The sequence below is a fragment of the Stigmatopora nigra genome, chromosome 19 (assembly GCF_051989575.1).
Source record: "Stigmatopora nigra isolate UIUO_SnigA chromosome 19, RoL_Snig_1.1, whole genome shotgun sequence".
Taxonomy (NCBI): domain Eukaryota; kingdom Metazoa; phylum Chordata; class Actinopteri; order Syngnathiformes; family Syngnathidae; genus Stigmatopora; species Stigmatopora nigra.
The window spans coordinates 2,686,106-2,706,466 of NC_135526.1; the positions used below are offsets into that span (position 1 = coordinate 2,686,106).

The 20,361-nt window shown below is 41.3% G+C and overlaps 3 protein-coding genes across 3 annotated transcripts in view; 2 read left to right on the top strand and 1 right to left on the bottom strand.

Moving 5' to 3' along the window:
• Nucleotides 1-15: 15 nt before the first annotated feature.
• Nucleotides 16-1,788, bottom strand: LOC144212904 (dynein regulatory complex protein 1-like). Its single transcript, XM_077741097.1, has one exon. The coding sequence runs from the start codon at nucleotides 1,786-1,788 to the stop codon at nucleotides 16-18; it is 1,773 nt and encodes a 590-aa protein (XP_077597223.1).
• An 888-nt stretch (nucleotides 1,789-2,676) lies between these two features.
• On the top strand, nucleotides 2,677-6,453 carry tmem248 (transmembrane protein 248). Its single transcript, XM_077739927.1, has 7 exons — nucleotides 2,677-3,014; nucleotides 3,411-3,569; nucleotides 3,634-3,922; nucleotides 4,077-4,227; nucleotides 4,318-4,501; nucleotides 4,588-4,731; nucleotides 5,113-6,453. Exons 1-7 carry the CDS (start codon nucleotides 3,012-3,014, stop codon nucleotides 5,131-5,133), a joined length of 951 nt encoding a protein of 316 aa, XP_077596053.1. The 5' UTR covers nucleotides 2,677-3,011; the 3' UTR covers nucleotides 5,134-6,453.
• A 1,654-nt stretch (nucleotides 6,454-8,107) lies between these two features.
• The window catches only part of doc2b (double C2-like domains, beta), a 30,043-nt gene continuing 17,789 nt past the window's right edge, over nucleotides 8,108-20,361 (top strand). The window contains exon 1 of the mRNA XM_077741240.1: nucleotides 8,108-8,625. Within this exon, the coding sequence (XP_077597366.1) occupies nucleotides 8,343-8,625 (283 nt within the window). The 5' untranslated portion in view covers nucleotides 8,108-8,342. The remainder of the gene's footprint in view (nucleotides 8,626-20,361) is intronic.

The following is a 20,361-nucleotide window of genomic DNA, read 5'->3' on the forward strand; positions in this document are numbered from 1 at the left end:
TTTTGACTTATATTTTTAAACATCTTTGTCCATAAATTCCTTAAACAGAAAAGCACTTCCATCATTTTCATTCATCAACTGCCTGCGCAATTCCTTATTTTCCTCTTCCAGAATGAGATTTTTCTGAAATGTTTTTGAGTTCTCCTCCAGAACCGTGAGGTACTGCGTCAAGGCGATCTCGGCGGCATCCCAGATCCGGAGCTTCTCTTCCGGTACGACATTGACCATACTCTCCCAAAAGGCTTTATCTGCATCAGAGTCCCAATCCAGAAAATGTCGCAGTGAAGAACTCTTTATGCAATGCACGCGGTAGCTGACAAAGCTCAGAAATGCAGGTAAGATATTATTGGGATGGATGACATGCTCTGATCCGCAGGCGGGTTCGTCGTCGGGCCGGTGCTGCTCCTCGTATTTGAGCAGAAACGCCGCCAGCCGGTTGAGGTCGTCGTCGTAGAAGTCGAAGGCATTGAGGAGGCCGAGGAGCTTCTCGGCCGTGTGTTGCTCGTTGTACAGAAAGCTGAGGTGCTCACTGTTTTCCATCAAGAAGCCCAATTCTTCGCTGAGCAGCGCCAGCAACGCCGCCATGGTCTTAGAGTCCACCTCAGCCACGCTCTCGGAATACACCTGCGCCGCCATCTCGAACTTGTCCTGCGGCTGGATGGGATAGCTTTGCTCCATGGTAGTCACGGGCCGCTCCCACTTTAGTCCCAGATGGGCACAGAGATGCGAGTCGGCCGCCAACGCGCTCTCGGCCAGAAGCTTAACCTCGGCCACCAACATGCGCGACATGTCCACGAAGGTCTGCGCGTCAGTCAGGGCAAAATGCTTGATCTTCTTCTGGATGCGCTTGTGCTGCTCGATGCTATGGCGGATGTCCTCCAGCAGGTGTTGCTCGCGTCGATTGAAGCTCTCCTCCTCCATTTGGATGTTCTTCATGATGTCGCTTAGCTGTACCTTCAGGGTGTTGACACGCTTGCGCAACAAATAGATGACCTCGGGTTTCTCGTCACAGCTCAGCTTGCGGGCCTCCAGCACGTTGCGTTTGCCCTTAATCTCCTCCTGCTCTCGCTCCAGCTCCATCAACTTCATGTCAATGTTGCGTTTGGACGTATTGCACTCTTCCTGAGTCAACTCCAGGATGGGCATGGCCTTCTCGTACTCCTCCATGGCCAGCTTCCTCTGGGTCAACCACTCCTTGCGACGCGCCTTCAGCTCCGTCTGGTAGCCGTCCCACTCGCGCAAGCTCTGCTTTAGGAAGATATCATGCGGGCTCTGGATGTGGGCCAGATCCTTATTGGCCATGGTCTTCTCCCGGACCTTGTCCATGCGTTCGATCATTAAGTCCAGAGCCTCCGATTGCTTGCGGAGGTCAATGGAATGGCGCTCGTCGTTGTCCAGCCATTTCTTCTGCAGCTCGGCAATGAGGTCCATCTTGTGTCCCATTATCTCCGAGCACAGGGCCTGTTGACGGTCCAGTGCACCCAAAAGGTCCGGCAGTGTGGTCTTGGTGGCGGCCTGAGCCCATCCCTCCTTGATTTCTTCCAACTTCTTCTTGCTGAACTCCCTGGAATTGTCCAGGCGCTCCGTACGCAATCGCAGGGCCTCCTCGTACTTGGTTCGCCGCAGCGACTGCTTGGCGTCGGCCCCCGTCTGGAGGTCATTGAGGAAGGAGAGCAACTCAAAGTGCAGGCGGATGACACGTTGAGCAGTCATGGGTTCTTCGCTCACCGCAGCTTTCGGACCCTCCTGGGTGTCCGGCCTGCTCGCGCCACTTTCCTGGCTCTGCATTTTAAGGAATTCTCAAGATTGAACCGTGTGCTTAATTCCAATCTGGCCTGAAACCAACAAACGTCGGTGACACGTCATAACTTTATGATAGGATGACGTTGTAACTACATTCCAGTCTGTGATCAGACGATGTCATTACATGACCTCATAATGTAAGGATTCAACTAGATCCATTGTGGTCAATGATTGATTTGGATTTTTCAAATCACTTTTTACGAAGAAAGGAATTGGACTCGTGAAAATATCCAATGTTTTGGCTTCCTTCTTGCTAAACCCTATTATATCATTTGTTTAAATCAGACCAAAACGGTCCTCAAGCACCACTGTGGGTGCAGGATTTTGCTCCAATCGATCCGACACAAACAATTGAACCAATGAGATTTCTAGAAGATGTTGGTTGTCCAAATACAGGCTGGAGGCGATGAACAGTGATTTAAAAGCTTTTATTACAGAATATTCTGTGCACAGGAGAACCACAGGCAAGGCAAAACAGATAACTTACATTGACCCTCATTCTCTCAAGAGGGTGGAACCGAAACCGAACAGGGATGGGGTTTTCCCTTACATCATACATTCATACAATACGCTATTGTTATGAACCGCCAAATAACTAGAGACATGCAAAATACACATTACAATATGAGACCCACTTCAATATGCATGATTCATTCATTCATTTTCTGAAACACTTATGCTCAACGCATTGGCATAAGTATTAATCTTGAAGTTTCTGAAAACCATTAAAGCTGCATATAAATTGCCCTATCTCATTATTTCTAAGAAGCACACACTCCGTTGAAGAGGTTAATTTGACGGACTTGTGATGACACTCATTGACATTGGCTCACAGCGCGTATTAGACATCTAGATTTACATATATGATGTCTATGGCTCGATTTACTAGACCTGTACTGCGTCTGGGCGGAGTCGGGTACGAAGCTAACCTCAGTGATGCGTTTACTGACGTAAACTACGCATAAACAAACACACACCACCGCATCTACACAATAATGGAACGTGGTACTGTCGGATTTAATTCCACTTACCTCCTCCGGTTGATTTTCAACGTTTTATCCCGGGGTGAATAGCCTTCCCTCCCCTCAAACGAGGTTGGCGGCGGCTGGCGGGCAAGCTTAGCATTGGATATAGGCTAAGCTAAACAGTTGCCTTTTGGTTTCTTACCATTTTGCAGAGCTACCTGCCAAGATCGACTGCCGGAGAAAATGGTAAGTGTCGACTTGTTTAAGCCACGTAGCCTGATTTCGCCGAAAAATGAATTAAGACAAGTTTGTTTTGGAGGTTGATGAAGGGCCGAGCAATGCAAGCATAAGCCTAGCACTTAAGGTGGACACGCTACACAACATCAACAAACACTCAACAGCTTCATTAACTAATTAAAGAAAAAAAAACAATAACTTTTTGCAATCGTGAATACACCAAATTTAGGACGCATTCAAGGGAAGTCGTAAAATAAGATTTTTTTTTCCCCAAGAAGAAAAGGTCATAAAACATCATCAACAAGCTCAATGTCATTTTAATATTGGTTTTGGAACCATTTGTAAGGACGTCACTTAGCTCCATCACTAAATCAACATTAAGTCTCACTTTAATGGTGTTTGCAGGTGCACCTTTTAACCCCTCTGGAGAACCTAAGAAGCTACATCAACAACCGCCCACCATTGGTCATCTTTATGATCAGCGTTAGTGCCGTAGCCATCGCTTTTCTTACCATCGGCTATTTCTTTAAAATCAAGGAGATCAAATCTCCAGAATTGACCGAGGTGGGTTCATTCCTACATAAAGGTGGCACTAATCATGAAAGACTAATTGGAACGTACATCTCAGGACTGGAACACGTTCCTGTTACGCTATAATGAGCTGGACTTCTGCGTGTCAGAGAACGAGACCATCAAGCACGGCCTTAACGATTCCACAACGCCGGAGAGCCTGTCGGCGACTAGCGGACAAGCGCGGCCCAGCACGTCGGCACCGCTACTCTCCGAGGAATCGGGCTTCATCAACATTTCGGTGCCCATCACTCTCACATTGGACCCCCAGCGGCCCTTTGGAGGATACTCTCGCAACATCACGCATTTGTACGCTAGTGTCTTGGGGCAACAAGTCGGCTTGTCTGGTGAGACAGAGTATTTGTCCTTATATCTTGATAAATAGAGAGAAAGATATGCACCAGAGAAAGAGAGAGAAATAGGCCAGATGTACAAGAGATAGAGATATGTTAGGAATTCGGTTAAGTTTTTGGTTGCATCCTTATGAATCATGTCTTCCAGGCCGAGAAGCCCATGAAGAGATCAACATCACGTTCACCTTGCCGGTGTCCTGGAGCGCCGATGACTGCATCCTACACGGCCACTGCGAGCAGGTGGTGTTTAGCACGTGCATGACCATCACGGCGGCCAGTAACATCTTCCCAGTCACAGTGTGAGTGACCCATCTAGACAGCAATGGAGAGCTATGTAACAAATCTGGGTGAAAAGTGACCATTGTTTTTTTCTGTTTTCTCCTTTCTAGGCAGCCGCCCCACTGCGTACCGGAGACATACACCAATGCCACATCGTGGTACAAAGTTTTCACCACTGTGCGCGACTCGGACACCAAGTATAGTCAGGACTACAACCCCTTCTGGTGCTATAAGGGCGCCGTGGGCAAGGTCTACCACGCCCTCAACCCTAAACTCACAGTTATTGTGCCCGATGTGAGTAATTCATTTGAAATGAATCATTCCGTTCAATCCTTAATCCATTTAAACACAATTTCTTCCCGTCTCCATTATTTTGCCAGGATGACCGTTCGCTAATTAACCTGCACCTGATGCACACCAGCTACTTTCTCTTCGTTATGGTCATCACCATGTTTTGCTACGCCGTTATTAAGGGCAGGCCTGGAAAAGTGCGGCAAAGCACCCCTGATTTTTTCCCCGAGAAGGTAATGCACTTAACACGGGGGTAGGGAACCTATGGCTCGGGAGCCACATGTGGCTCTTTTGACGAGTGCATCTGGCTCTTTGCTAAGCTGTGAGCTAAAATATAGAAAAATCACTGGTGACAGAACTGAGATTTCACATCTAAAACTGCTTTAATTTTCATTTGTTTTTGCAGTAGACTCTTCTGGAACGCATCCTCTCATTGATTGGCAACAGCATAAGAATCTTTTAAAAATATTCTTTTTTTTTCCACTTTAAAAGTGGTAAAATTACAAAAAGAAATTGAAAAGGCACTCGTTTACATTGATGTATTTTGACTTTTAAATTTGTAGTATGGCTCACAAGAAATAACTTTTTAAAACTTGGTTTCTTTTGTCTTGCAGGTGGCACTTTCTGACGGCTAAGATGCTATGAGAAGATCATTTGAGGTAAAGATGACAACTACCCCCCTCCAAAAAAAAATACAATAAAAACCACGCAGCGACATCTCACCGAGTTGCCAGGTGGACTCCCAAAAATGATTTCGAAACTCTGCTCGCAATGATGTTGGGATGGTCCAACCAAAGATACAAGTGCCTGCCATCTGTAATATAGTTAAGACGCATTGAGGAACATTTTTTTTTCCATTTTTTTTTTTTGGGGTGTCAATAATAGGTGGATTATTTAGTTGATTTTGCCTCTGGAGTCTTCCGTTGCCATATCGGGACAATGCAGTAGAGGGAGTCAACGTCACTTCAAACATACCTGAATAAAACACAGGAATCAGATAAGGTATTTTAAAAAAAAATACAAAAACAAAAGGGACATGAAAGAGAACTTTCCAGAATTGGATGTGTTTCTTTCGTCCTGCTAAATTTTTTGGTGTTTGGTTTGTAATTGTTAATTGAATTTTATGCCAATCTAGTCAAGAATGTTTATTCATCAGAAACGATCAGATTCAAGATTGACATTTTTTTTGTCTGTCTAATTGTTAGTATGTGATTTCCTGACAAACATTACAAATGGCTCAGGTGGGAGCTAAAAAATTCCGTGAGTTTTTCATTGGGGAGATTGAGTTGTAAAAAGTTGTGACTCGTAACTCATCAGCTGTCACTGACAGATTTTGAGTAAGAAGGTTTGAAAAGGACCTTTTTTTTTAAGTTTGCGCTGCTTTTGGCACAAGAGAAAGTTGCCTTACCTGCGATAGATGAACTTGCGTCATTGTCGTTTATTTGTGAAATTCATCTTTGAGTTCATATCAACAACACCGGAAATTATTTCATTTTGGGGGTCATTATTTTCTTTGTTTAGATAGTGAACGCACATGGTAGATTTTTCTTGCACATTTGGACTTGATTTCCTTTTTTTCTTCTTTCCTTCCATTTAGTTTTATTCCTGCACCAAAAAAAATATTTGTATACTTATATTTATGATTAAAGTAATTTATTTTTTTCTGTAACGATAATGTACAAAATGACTGAGCGTTTGGACGAGATTCTCTCATAAACATTTGACAATCATTTAACGGAAATCAAGTTCAAGTTATCATTTGTTGCTTTTTAATGATGAAGCGAAATCCTGCCGAAATCTGCCTTTTTCTGCATTATTATTTTCATACCTCTTCTTCCATTGACTTCCATGTAAAGCACCTGTTGAATGTACTTTATTTTTTGCCCCCTTCAATCCTGCAATACAAAATCATAACACCATTTCATCAACTTATTAAAGGACCGTGTTGGCACAAATACTCTCCCATCTCTTCATTTATTGTCAAGTTAAAGCAGACTTAATACATACAAAAAAAGGATAAATATGCTAGTACAACTTTCTACGATTTTAATAGACATTTAATTAAAGTTGAAGTTGCACATCATTAAAACATTGAAGTTATTCAATTTGCTTTTAACTTTTCAATTTTTTTCATATATTCATTTATTAAAATTAAATAATGCTTGTTTAAAAAAAAGAGGCTCAATTTTCGCATAGGCTCCAGCACCCTCTGTGACACTTTGTGAGGGTGAGTGGTTCAGAAAATGAATGGATGTTTTTAAGAAAGGCTTGAAAAAATAAATGCAATTATTATTAAGAATTTATTTTATAATGTATTCATTAAAATATAGCACATAGAATTAGGTGTATTGTCAAATTAGATTTGAGTTTTTTTAATTTAATAAATATAAGTCATTCTATTGTTTTCAAATTCAGTTAATAGATACTTGAAATACTTTTATATAGTTCTGTAATTGTCTTAATTGAAAATATGAATACACTTTTAACACTTAAGTGCTTTTTAAATGAGCCCATTGGCTTAGCTTTCTTTTAAATCCACATTGAAATTGAGTGACAGTTGAAAAATGTGCATATAAACCCTTGTAAATTAATACGAAGTGAATGAAAGTGCCTCAAAATCATGCTGGTGCCTTGATTTCTTTCAGTATATCTAAAAAAAAAAAAATCCCCCAGGGGGCAAATTTGTAAGCATTATTTTTACATCAATTCTTATCATTTCTTATAAGAGGTTTCTTTTAAAACTGTCACCACCAGGGGACACTCTCTTCTAAAGCAGAATCTCTGATGTTAAATTACTCTACTGTGTGCTTCAATTCGTTATCTGTGTGAATGTGTTGCTAGAATGAGTTGTTGGTGGTGATAACAATGGCCGATGGCACAATTGGCTGCCTCACTTTTGTCAGACTGCCCCCACGGGTAGCTTTGTCTACTATACTTATTTGTCATCTTTTAGTTTGGAGCCAATGAAAGTAAAGTGTCTGAGTATCCTGAGAAATTTAGTGTCCAATCAGCCTATCATGCATTTTTTTGTTTTGCACGCAGGCCTGGGAAGAACATGCTGACTCACACAGGTGGACCGACCTGGATTTGAACCCAACTGCGAGGCTGACATGCTAACCACTCATCCACTGGGCCACCCTCAGTTAAATATGCTCTATCTATTTATGTATTGATACTGGGTGTATTAAATGATAGGGTGTGGTGGAAGCATCAAAGTATGCTTCCTCATAAACAGTATAAGGTTTAGTAGCCTGAGAAGGGAAAATGTGAAAATGTGTTATACTTTAGTGACCCAAAACCAACCACTTTTGCCCAAATCAAAAATAAGTGAATCCAGGGGTTCTTCTCAATACACCTTGAATCGTTCAGTGATTTCAACCACTGGTGACCCTAAGTGAGTCCTAAACAGTCTGACCCGTTCATCTCCCGTTACTTTTAAAGCGAATTCTAATGTCCCCAAACTCCGTCGCCAGTGACGTGGAAATGAAGCAGCAGTTCCTGTTTACCGGGCGGTTGCCGGGCAGCAACATCAGCTGATCCCGCAGCCACCCCCCTCCCTCGCTTCCTCCCTTCCTCCCTTCATCCTTCCCTCCCCGGATAATCCCTCCACTCTCCCCTCGTCGGCGCACTCCTGCCTCCGCTCTGGTGCAGATCGACAGCCGTGGGTGGAGCACGGGGGTCTCCGAAAAAGAGAGCGGGAAGGCGGGAGGGGCGGCAATCAGACGGCGTGGGGGGTCTGAGGAGGTATCTGGCACGTCCACCCGAGAGGAGACGTCTTTTTGGATTCTTTTCTATTTTTGTGGGTGCTGCGCTTGGGAGAAGGTTCCTATCTTGGACCGCATGCATGACACAACGCAAAGGCGAGAAACCCACCATCAGCATCCAGGAGCACATGGCCATTGACGTATGCCCCGGACCCATCCAGCCCATCAAGCAGATCTCGGACTACTTCCCCCGCTACCCCCGGGGCCTGCCGCCCGTCGGGGGCCCGTGCGCCGCCCTCTCCTCCTCCACCCCGGCCGCCACCTCGGAAAGTGAGGACAGCCCGGATCGGGCGTTTGCCGGCGCCTCGGCTTCCAGGAGAGACGACGAGCCCGACGTGGAGGCGTACGACTCGGATGACTCCAGTAAGTGACGCGGCGTTGGTTGCCAGGCATCTCCTCCTTTTCTTTTTTTCTCTTTTTTTTCCTCCTCTCATTCTGAATGGCAACTGGCCGCCTCAACGCAGACAACTGTTGCATTCGCTCCGAAGCGCCCCTCCCACCCGTCTTCCGCTGCGCTCCATCTCTTGAGAGCGACGCCTAGCATTTGACAGCATTTTTTTCCCCTTCCACAACTCCTCGAGCTTTGCAAAGGCGTGCAGTCAAGGGTGCATTTCCATCCACAGGTGACCAAATTATTCTCACTGTGTTAGAAGAGCACAGTGCAATCAAACCCTCTTCTCAAACGTCGCCCATCCTCCACTGCACTCCATTTTTTAGTGATGACATGCGGCTTTCTAGTATGGAATAGCTGACCCTAAATTGAGGAGATGTTATTTACTAGATAAACCTAAATCACTCTCAGTAGTCAGTAGAAGTTTCATCAACAGGTGACTCAATATTACCCACTCACAGTACAGGTGACCCTAAATGGCTCACTGTTTATCTACAGGTGACCCTAAATAAACCACATATGTGACAATTCTTCACTCTTAATTCCACTAAATTACAAAATGCTAGGTAATTATTTCATCTCATCACTTGGTAGAAAACATGGCAAAAAGACTCTCAAAGCTTTACGATAGAATGTCATTTAGATGACCCTAAATCCATCACATGTTTCCTGTAGGAATGTTATGCCTATTAATGAGACATAGGTCTTATAGGCATGTGACCCAAGGTCAATTGGTTGGTGGCTTTTAATTCATGCATAAACCAAAGCCATTATCAGATTCCCTTCATTTCATTTTGCCCAAACAAGTGATAATTACCCTCCACTCAACCAGGATGACACTTATTGGAGCAAATGGTGACCCTTACACCTTATATGTTCTCCCTGGGCCTTCGTGGGTTTTCTCTGGGTGCTTCCAAGTCAGCTGGGTTAGGCTCTAGCACCTCCCGCGACCCTAGTCACAATAAATCGATTCAGAAAATGAATGAATATTTCTTCATCATGAATACATAAACAAACACACATAAAATAAGAATACTGTGAAGAATATTAAATACTTCTAATTTACCCCTGTCATCTTAAAAAAAAAAAAGATACTAAACATATGTCAAATTCTAATTGAGCCCTAGTGTCCATACACGGGATTTGACACTAAAGAAATCATTTTCTTGGTGTCAGACCCCTAGCTGTTATTTTTTTTAAGCAATGGGGGGGTCAACGTGTGACACAAACTGAGTTAATCCGGCTGCGATGGCGTGTAGCAGCAGGAGGGGGGGAGGAGCTGAGCGGGCGCAAGGGTTTAAAGCCACACTAATCCTCCAATGGCCCAAAGAAGGGAGGATGACTATGGTGGCGGTGGTATTTATCATCATGGCGTGTGTTTTTCTGTGGGACATTATCTTGGGTTGCTTTCATCAAATGATGGGGCCTCGCCGTTGGCCGACTTGCAAGCGTCACTCGCAACAGGTGTTGCACGGCTGCCTGGTGCTGAGCAAAAGCTCCGTCTGCTCCGTCCATCTCGCTAATAAAGCAGTTAGTCACTCACCATCATTATAGATAATTAAGCCATGTAGACTGCCATAAATAGAGTGGTAATGCTTGAATTTCTTAGGTATGAAATGAATCCAATAACTAAATAATGAAGGGCAGACCGAGAGACAGTCATTTTGTACAATTTTACTGGTTTTTATCCTCTTCATTCAATAACAATCATGCTCATTAAATCATCCCCATGTCAATTTCCTCATCAGGCATGGCAAAATCAATGTCAATTTTATAGACGAGATATTTAATCAGTCATTCAAATGATGATCAAGTGACCCTAATAAAACTGCTTAATTAAATTCATGCACAAGTGACTCCAATTTCAATTTCATACATTTGACCCTGAATTAAACATGCATTCATTCATTCATGCATATTTTTGTTTGTATTGACAATTTGTCCGTTTTTATCTTTTTTTGTAAATTTGACACTTTTTATGTCACCAAAAAAAAACATTCAGACCAATTTTAGATTAAAAAAAAGTCACTCTTTGAAAAGTGATGAAGCCGAATAGAATAGATAAAATTGGAAAAGGTTGTGTAGAATTGCTGGCATTATCATTACATAACGTGCCTATCCAGACGAAGCCAAGGGTCAGAGGTCATTCCCAATGGAGTATAGCGGTAGAAATGATGTGGCACATCATTCTTAACCCTTTATAGGGCAAGTAACTATTTTGGGTAATAAAAAAATAAAAAAAAGAAGACCTGGCCATTGTATTGAATAAAACGCATAGGTATTTAAAACGAAATATGACAAACTGTTCTGTATTCAGGCAAATCATGATTTAAAAGTTCTTGTTGGAAAACTGGGACACCGTGTCATCTGCATTAATGAGGACAAAAACAATCGAAATTGTTAAGAGCACTCATTATAAAAGCCAGCTTTCATGAAGGGGGTGTGGCATGGACATTTTGCTTATCTGGGAATAAAAAGCCACTGTGAAAGCAGAAGCAAGACTGAGAGGGATGGCGGCAATTATTCGCTATTTGCTTCTCCTAGTCAAAAAGAATTTAATGTCGAGTACCATCAGTGGCAGCCAGTGAGCGTATTGAGTGTCCTAAATTGATAACAGAGTTCTGTTTTGAGTGCAGTGTGGCTCGGGGGAATTTAGAGTGGATTGACGCCAAAGTCCGCCAGCAAAGTTTTGGTGTGAAACCAAAAAACAGGTCAAAAAAAAAAAACAACAGAAAATTTCCCCCCAAAAATATACATTTTCTTCTGGTCCCAACACTTAGATTATCTGGAAAATGTTCACCATCAAGGTAAAACTGCTCTCATGAGGGGATTCAAGCAATAATACTCCTTCAAACCCACCTCTAGCAACAAACAATTGTCTTTGAAGCTTATCTCTACCAAACATAAGAGCGGTGTCTGTTTGGTGGCTCGCGTCGGCTTTTTCTTTGCAGCCCGGCGAGGACGTGATAGCCTGGCCTGCCGCTAATCGGCCTCTGGGTCTGCACTTCAATTAAGGAAGTCAAGGTTGAGCCGCAATGAGTGGCGTGTGTGTGGGGCGAAATGGTGCTTTTATGCAGATTAGCCGCCACTACCACAATGCCCTCTCTCGCTTCCATTCGCTGGGGACTCGGCCCCACCCTGTCCCCTAAGGAAGCGCGTGTACAGTACTGAGTCTCGCGGGATCCAGAATTGACAATCTGGGCCTCGGCGGCTTAGTTGGAGTCAAAAACATTCTCATTTGCTTACAGTCTTTGGAAGACGGATTACCCGGGATGATACACTATTTCACGTTTTATTTCCGCAATGGGTATTTTTTCCTCTTTTTAAACTGTGAGCGGTAGAAAGTAAATTCAGCCGTGGCTTCCCGAGAGGCCGACGGTGTGCGGTCACCAAAATGAAAAGTCATTGTGGGAACAACAACAAAAAAAGAGGGAGAGATGAATGAGAAAGTTGGCGTGTTAATGAGGCAGCACTAATCGAGGCCACGTTTGGTCGCAATGGTTCAAAGCTTTCACGACGTCACCGCGGGATGCCAACTAAAGAGACAAGCGCTACCACTTGAACATTTTAATTGGGTTTTTAGCCAAATGGCACTTAAACGAGATGGTGGCGGGGTGCCGAAAATAGCCATTTAAGACAATTAGGAGTATCATTTCAAAAAATGTCAAAAAGCTGTGGTATCCTGTGACAAATTGTTGACATGAAAATCATTGCTATTGAGTTTTTAAAACACACTTAATTGAATGGCTGTAAAACATCTGTTAAATGGTCCTAAATTACCGTGAAATGGCCTCAAGTTTGCCTTGCGTTATACGATAAAACTAAAATAAAACAACTTTAAGCGCAGAGGAACTATTTTCACTATAAGTACAGTATATAAAGTAGTTACATTTTTCAACATATACATTATATTTACACATTAATACATTACAGTCTTTTCACATGCGTATAGCTGTAATATTTAATAAATATACACTTTTTGATAATTGTACGTGTGTACTTGTATTTCTGTAGAGGCTCGAAAACATGTATTGTGGTAGTTATACTTATAATGAACTTATATTAGTTATACTTCATGTATTTTTGTTTGTGGTGGTCATATCTGGTTTACATTAACAGTGATATTCGAGGGATTACTATATACCTATACTATACTATACTATACATACATATACTTTTATTTTTACACTAACGCCGTAAAACCAGAAAATGTGAGTATGACTGTTCAATTCATTTTGACAGGGATATAGCGCCATCAATGGCAACCCGTCTTTTAACTTCTTTGGCCAAAGATATAAACTAGCCTGTCCCACATGAGCTTTAATTTCCATATAAATGGCCCACAAACCAAAGTGGGTTGGACAGCCATGTTCTCCAACTATGAAGAGTGTGTCGCCGCTTTCAACTGGTTCCAAAAGTCACGTTGGACGCGAAGCGTTTTTTCTTGATGCCGAGGGCATCAATGAATACATATTAAGAATAGGGCCATTTTTAATGTCAGAGATGACAGCATCAACATTGCACTTTTCATTGTATCTGATGACATTTCATTGACATTAGGTCCAGCATGCAAATTGTGGCTGTGCCAAATCAGCAGCATGGAGGCATTTGGGTTAAATTTTCAACCAAAAAAAAAAAAGAAATAGAGTGAAATCTTCAAAAAACTAAAGCATTTTATTAAATATGCAACATCTAAATGCAACAAGTATTGTGACACATAACTTTATGATCAAATACAATCAAAAGCCTTCATTGTCAATATACACAGCTGCTTATAACAAAATTGTTGATGCTACTCCACAAAGTGTGTTTTCCCATTAAAAACATGTATAAGTAATATAAAAATGTAAAAAGTCGTGTCTGGGCAAGGTAAATTCTCAAATTCTAAAATATTGCTCACTATTCTAATTTATAATATAAATGGATTCCCTTTGAAATGAATTAAATATCATTTTTATTAAAGACAACAACAAAAATCTGAAATAAAATGTAAAAACTGTCTTTAAATATCCTAAAAATATTGTTTTTAAAAAGCCATTGCTTCGAAAAAGTGAGCCAAAAAGGTCCCTGCAGTTTGGAAGTTGTTTTGGAAACATAACGCATTATGGTTGAGTAGTCCACATCCAGCTTTAGGCTTTGCCATGAGCTCCATGCTGCTTCACCACAGAAAGTCTTCTCGGCTCACATTCAGTAGCCGCAAGCATCACAATACAACAATGAGTACAAAAAACAAGCGTGTTGATTAGAATTTTCCTCCTAGCCAGCAGGTGAACAATTTGACCCAGCAAAAAGCAGCAGGATAACTATTGTTCGCCATCCTCGCACTTCCTCGTAAATGATACTAGGGGCCTGCTTGGAAAGGCCACCCCCCCTCCTTGTTGTGCAGTCTGACTCACTACTTTTTGGTTTGTATGGGTATTTTTTGTGTGTTTTTTTTGTGCGATTCCCAAACAAAAGTACATCACGACGCCCATGCACCGTTTCCGTCGATTATTTCCTGGCAGATTGGAATGAACCGTCTGCGGGTGATTTTATAAGTCTATAAAAGCAAACTACCCAAACAAATCACTTTCTGAGAAAACAACACATAGCCAGCAACTAACCTAGGTGTTTATTTTTACTGCACGGGTGTCCAAACCCGTCTTTCGTGGACTACCTGCAACCTGCTGCCAATGTTTTATTGGTTGATTCTTTAATACAGTGGTACCTCGAGTTAAGAGCTTAATTCATTACAGAACTGAGCTTGTATGTCGCTACTCTCGTAATTCGAAGGAACGTTTCCCTTTGAAATGAACTAAAAACAAATGAATTTGTTCCAACACCAAAAACAGGATATTGGATTGGAAAAACATGTTTTATTTCTTCAAATTTGCAATCTATTAACAATATAACACATAACTAGTGTTTTAATATTGCTAAAATGTGTTTAATAGTACTAAAATGAGAGGGATGGACAGAGAGGGGGCGGGGGGGGGGGGGCAGATATCTATTATACATGAAAGTGATGCGGCAAAAAAGACAGTGTGCTAAAATCTTAAACAGCCTCTCATATCTTGGCCACCTGGCTTTCTCGTATCTCTAAATTTGTCTCGTAAATAGAGATAATTATTTCCTGGAAATTTTACTGGTATCTGGAATTGCTCGTATGTCGGGGTACCAGCGTATTGTCCAAATTCTGTTCCATTTCTCAGCTTTAATACGAGTTGGAGGTAGTCATATAAACAGAGCCATTTCCTGTGGCACACCTGACCATCACTCACAGCACACCATGATGTCACAACGCAGTGGTTGGGAAACTCTAAACACTGTGCTGAGGTTTTTTTTTTTATGGGGTCTATGAGACAGACTGCTGAGGTTCTGGCAGATTGATCACTGAAACAGTGTCTCCAACTAACAGCAAAACTCCCACTGGAGACATCTGCTGGCCTTTCATTCTTCTCCACGTTTGTTTGTGGCAAGGCGACAACATATGGGATCAAATGACTTGTCATGGTGACTGTTTCTTTCAAAAAAATGAGCAAAAAAGATGCAGACTCAATAGCCAGGGAGCCAATAGAAATGACTGACAAAATGTAAATATAGGGGGAAAGGAATCCTAACTCCTAATCTCTTTCTGATTAAAATATTTTAACCCTTAAACTCACTTGTTCTAATTGTCTTTTTGGAAAAAATTGCTCATTAACAGTGGCTTCTCAACATTGATTGGAAATGACCGACCGGGCCAAATGGATAAAAATGTTTGGAATAACTCTGCAGATGAAAATTATCGTGTCTCATTAACATGCATTCAAATCTTTTATTCATTAATAGCAGTGAGACCAATCAAAAATTGGAATTGGGATTTGATTTAAGTCCATGGCAAGCGTTTTGAAGCATTTCTTTGTTATTTTTATATGCTATGCTTCTTCTGAAGTTGTTGTAATTTGGGCAGATTATTGTATCATGGAACAAAATGTATATTGAAGCATTTGTAGGTAGAGGTATCACTGTACTTTGTTTTTAAAGTTTTGATAGTGACCATTCACCAGCCCATTTTAAATGAATTGAAAGTCTGTGACTGTCAATGGCAGCCAATGATTTAAATTTGAAGTGTAACTTAAAGATAGCTTGTTGTGTGTCCATTCGCATTTTTTTTTTTAGGGCTGGTGATTGCACAACGCAACAAAGAAGCCCAATCATGGGCTGGGTCAGGGACGGGGGGGGCAATCAAGTGATTGAAGAGGGAGCCCTGGAAAATGGTGGGATGGAGGGTGCAGTCACTTCATGTACTCTTCAATGCGTTCCTCCAAAATGGCCTTTTTGAAATTGTCGGACGAATTAAGGACATTTCTCCGCTTTGTGTGGTGGCGGCCTTGGGGAGAGAAAAAAAAACAAAACAAAACAAAACGTCCAATGCTGTTTTCAGACAGTCGCCAAGCGGTGCACTCAAAAGAGGCGGTAGAGAATTAAATAACAAGAACTCTGTGACACTGGCGGCAGCTGTTGGATAACAACCTGTCAATTTTACCCCTGCTGGCAATATTTGAATATTCTTAAGTGTCATTAAAGTAACACCGAAACAAACAGCAAGTCGTCATGTACAAACATGGTGAAAGCCAAACAAAACAGGCACAAGTGACCTAGAGCAACTCCTCCTTCCGAAGACCAGTGATTGACAATGTAAGGAACCCTGACCGCTTCATTGTTTATTTACAATCTGTGCATGTTTCTTTTTTTTTCTTTCTTTTCGTGGCTTTCAATTTGCTCCTCTGGCCTATCAAGCTATAACTCTCACCACGACCTCCAACCCACAGCTTGTTCCTGTCACGGGCAACCACGACGTGATAAACTGCTTCAATTTGATGCATAAAATTGCCTGTGACTTAAAGAGAAATATAGGCCTTATATGGCACCCAGTACTACAACATTAGTTTGTTTTTTTTTAAACCGTTGACGATACTTATAGGCCTACTTTTATGAGTAAATGATATAATCTTGTCAGACTATTTAAAATTATCAAGAATCATCCGTAAATATTAAAATTGTAAATCATTTATATAACGTTGCTATCAGCTTTTTTAAAAAAATGGTTTCACAGTATTGAAAGAAGTACAGGTCGTATCCCTCAATAGAAGCAGGTTATGTAGACAATTTTTTATTTATTTTAATGTTCTATTTTGGTACAGAATACATATTCATCATTTACCCATTAAATGATTGAATTGCCTGAGGAAAAGAACCCAACTAAAACTGTAGAGTAAATTAGAGATCATGTACAGCAAAATCCTATCCAACTGTATAATGGGATTAACTTTTTTTGTGCTTTTTTTGGGTGTATTTTACTCGGAAAAGGACTTTGGGTAGTGTCTCAGTAAAGTCCAATCTTTCGAATTCAGTAGAATAGCCCCCCCATGTGATCTGGGGCCATGATTGGGACATACTTGGTTGAATACCCAAGTAGAAGATGAACAAAGTATGACCTCCACTGCTTGAAACCAATATGGCTGACCTCCTGTTCAATTTCACTCATGGATTCTTCAGACTTATTCAAGCATCCTGTTATGAAAGATGTGTCCACCCAATTTTATTTCACTGGGTTCCTTTCGAGCTCTGCAATTTGACATAAATTGTCTGCTTCAAACCAATATGCCTCACTTAATATTAGATTTTCCGCATTGGTTCGAGAGACTTTTTTTTGGTGTATGATTGACATTTCCATCAAATTTCATGTCACTGGGTAAAACTGGGAGCCATAGGTTACCCCTGCTATGGATGCTTGTTTGTCACTCCTACAACCCTATGGAAGATGAATTAATGACTGAATGAATGGGTGAAAATGGTATTGTGTTTTTCCATAGGCCTCTTTTGATTCAGAAAAAAAAATGAAACACACTGCAAATGAGCACTATCATTAGTTGTTGCTCTAAATAAAAAGAAACCTCCAGTAATCACAGGACAGCACACGTGATTGTCTTGGACTAGGCTTCATTAGAGTGTTGATTACTGAGATTTGCTGCACACGATGGCTGCAGCAAATTGTGGAAAACACAGTTCAATTGTTTGTCCACAGCACAAATAATGAAAAAGACGGCATTCCAAAGTAATTGCAAAGCAGCCAGTGAAAAATAATAAACAAACACGAATTAGAATGCACCCATCATGCAATGTGTAAGGAATAATTATAATACGTAAAGCATATTTTCTAAGGGTTCCATAAAAAGGAGTTTTTTTTTTTTTTGGACTATTAGGCGTACTAGATTATAAGGCACATTAGTGGATTAATATGCTGACTTTGGACTTTTTTTCCTTATCTTTTGACATGGAAATGATTGTTAGATATGTTATATTTTTTTTATTTATAATTTAATCACCTTAAAATACTCTAGCCTTGGATGCACAAGACTGTGAAAAACAGGGTGTGTGAGGATAATATGATTTCCATTCATTTTCTCCTAGTGGTATCAATAGGAGAGATGTTTTACTGTTCTACCCGGCGATAGGAAGCAAAAATCAGTCAAGTCATATCTGACAGCGGTGTATTGATCTCCAGTGAGAAACCAAAGGGTGCGTAAATAATTCTCCTTGCAATCGGTCCCTATCGTGCCGGAACATCTTAAATCCGTGAATTGGCAGGCGCCCTGAACGAATGAGATATGTGACGTGCGACCATTCGTGAATTTACATGTCGTGGCCCGAAAAACAGTTCTTGATCTCTCTGTGACCTTTCGTTTCTTTCATTTAGCCTGTAATCTGAGACTTTTTTTTAAAATACAGTTTATATGTACAAATTGTACGATTAATTCCGTCACAAAATGCTTGAAGGTGATCTTCATGCGAGTGACGTTAAATCACAGCCGACAGACAGCTTGACTGAGCGACATCTGTCAGCAGACATCTTTACGCTGCTGTTGAATTACCTCGCAGTGTCATGGTAGATTGAGACAGCCTGATTTCTTGGATTGAAATATGGCCATTTGACCCTTAATGGTTTATTTATTATATATTTGATGAACTCATTTCATAAACAGTTCCACGGTCCAGAAAATGAACGAAGGACAGTTAGATGACCAATCATTGAATTGGCCCAAGGTATTCACCACAGCATTTGTGAATTCATGGAAATTGTCGGCAAGCACCTTGAAAATAAGCATGCAATGTAACAAATAGAGTGTCCAGAAAATAGACCACACTTGGCTTCATTTTCCACATGACCCCCTCTGCCCCCAGTTCCAATCTTCCACAGCAGCCCTTTATCTCCTCCTGGGCTCAAATTAGATCAAATCCAGCCCAATGTGACGACCTAGTTGACGAGTGTACAAAACGAGGGCCGGCACAACCGTCGGCTGGACTCGGGCACTTCCTGGCAACCAACAAGATTAGTTGTTCTGTTTCCCCTTTGGGAAGATCCAGCGTGAGGCCAGATAGAGTAATTCACTTAGGGAGACGTAATGGTCGCATGTGGCCAGACCCAACGTTCAAATCATAAAAAAAAACTGTGGTTTCAAACACACCAGTCCTGGGAATACTTTTCCGCGACACTATATTACGGATGAGATTTAAAAAACAGCCTTACGCCCGTTAGGATTTCAAGGCATTTAGCAAGGTTTTCCAGGCGTAAAGTGTCTCAGTGTGTCGTCCGTGCCTGCCGGGGGGAAGAAGACAAAATCCCATAATGGACAATAACGTGCAATGATGATGATGATGGCCAGATAAGCTGCCAAAGCAGGGACGCGGATGGGATTACTGTCAGAAGTAGAACGGCCGCTGTGCAAAATCATCATGCGTGACGGAAAAAAAAAAACATGTCAGTGGGAAACAACGCTTCCATCAAAGAAAGCCCAAAACACATTTAGATTTTATGGCAGTTTTACGACTAACGCAGGTTAGCACTTACAAGTGTGAAAAACGTGTGTTTAAAGGTTGGGCTTAGGTTTCAAAACAAAGGCTATCCCTTTCATGCATAAATTATTCATTCATTCAATTTCTCGACTGTTTATACTCACAGATTTTTTAATCTTTACACAGCACTTCATTATCTAATTGTTAGCCTTTGACAGTTATAGAAATTAAATCTATTTCTCCATCTCAGGCTATAAAAATACTAAGTTCACATAGATTGGACTTTTGTCACTTGTATTTTTTTTTGTCTTTCCTTAAATGGCTGATCAATATTAATCTATTGAGTCATTGATTTAATTCATAGAAAAAGTGGAAATCTATTTTTGCCGAAAATAAAAAAAATACGAGTCACTCAATCCTCCTATCTTGTGAAAGAATAGTGTCTGTATTATATCTCTTCTTGCTTAAATACTTATATCTGCTGTCCATTACAAAATCTCTGGCCATTTTTCTCACCTATCTCAAACTTAGTCTCTAAGCTCATTGTCTGCTAATGACTCACAAGTCAAGTTTGTCATTTGTATTAGACTACTTGGACGTCTACTCCCAAATTGTTTTGGCCTTTAATTTTGCGCCACGTGCGGATAGAAAAGACGCAGCGTAAATAGTCGTTGCCTGCGTGTTCGGACGTTGACGTGATCTTAATATCAATTGAGTGGATGCGCTACGTGTCGCCATGCCACTTGTTATGTGTTGCGCCCCATGCAGAAGTGTCAACCACCTTGAACCCGCTTCAGCAATGCATCGCAAATGCCGTTAAATGCCCTTCTAACAAGCACACATACACATACACACACACACACAAAGCATCTCTTATCCCGCCTCACATG

What these genes read in the sequence shown, in the direction of transcription:
- LOC144212904 (XM_077741097.1), bottom strand. Translation starts at nt 1,788, where the DNA reads ATGCAGAGCCAGGAAAGTGGCGCGAGCAGGCCGGACACCCAGGAGGGT.
- tmem248 (XM_077739927.1), top strand. An exon ending in GCAACAAGTCGGCTTGTCTG is followed by an intron (nt 3,923 to 4,076) that starts GTGAGACAGAGT and finishes CATGTCTTCCAG; the next exon opens with GCCGAGAAGCCCATGAAGAG. An exon ending in TCACAGTTATTGTGCCCGAT is followed by an intron (nt 4,502 to 4,587) that starts GTGAGTAATTCA and finishes TTATTTTGCCAG; the next exon opens with GATGACCGTTCGCTAATTAA.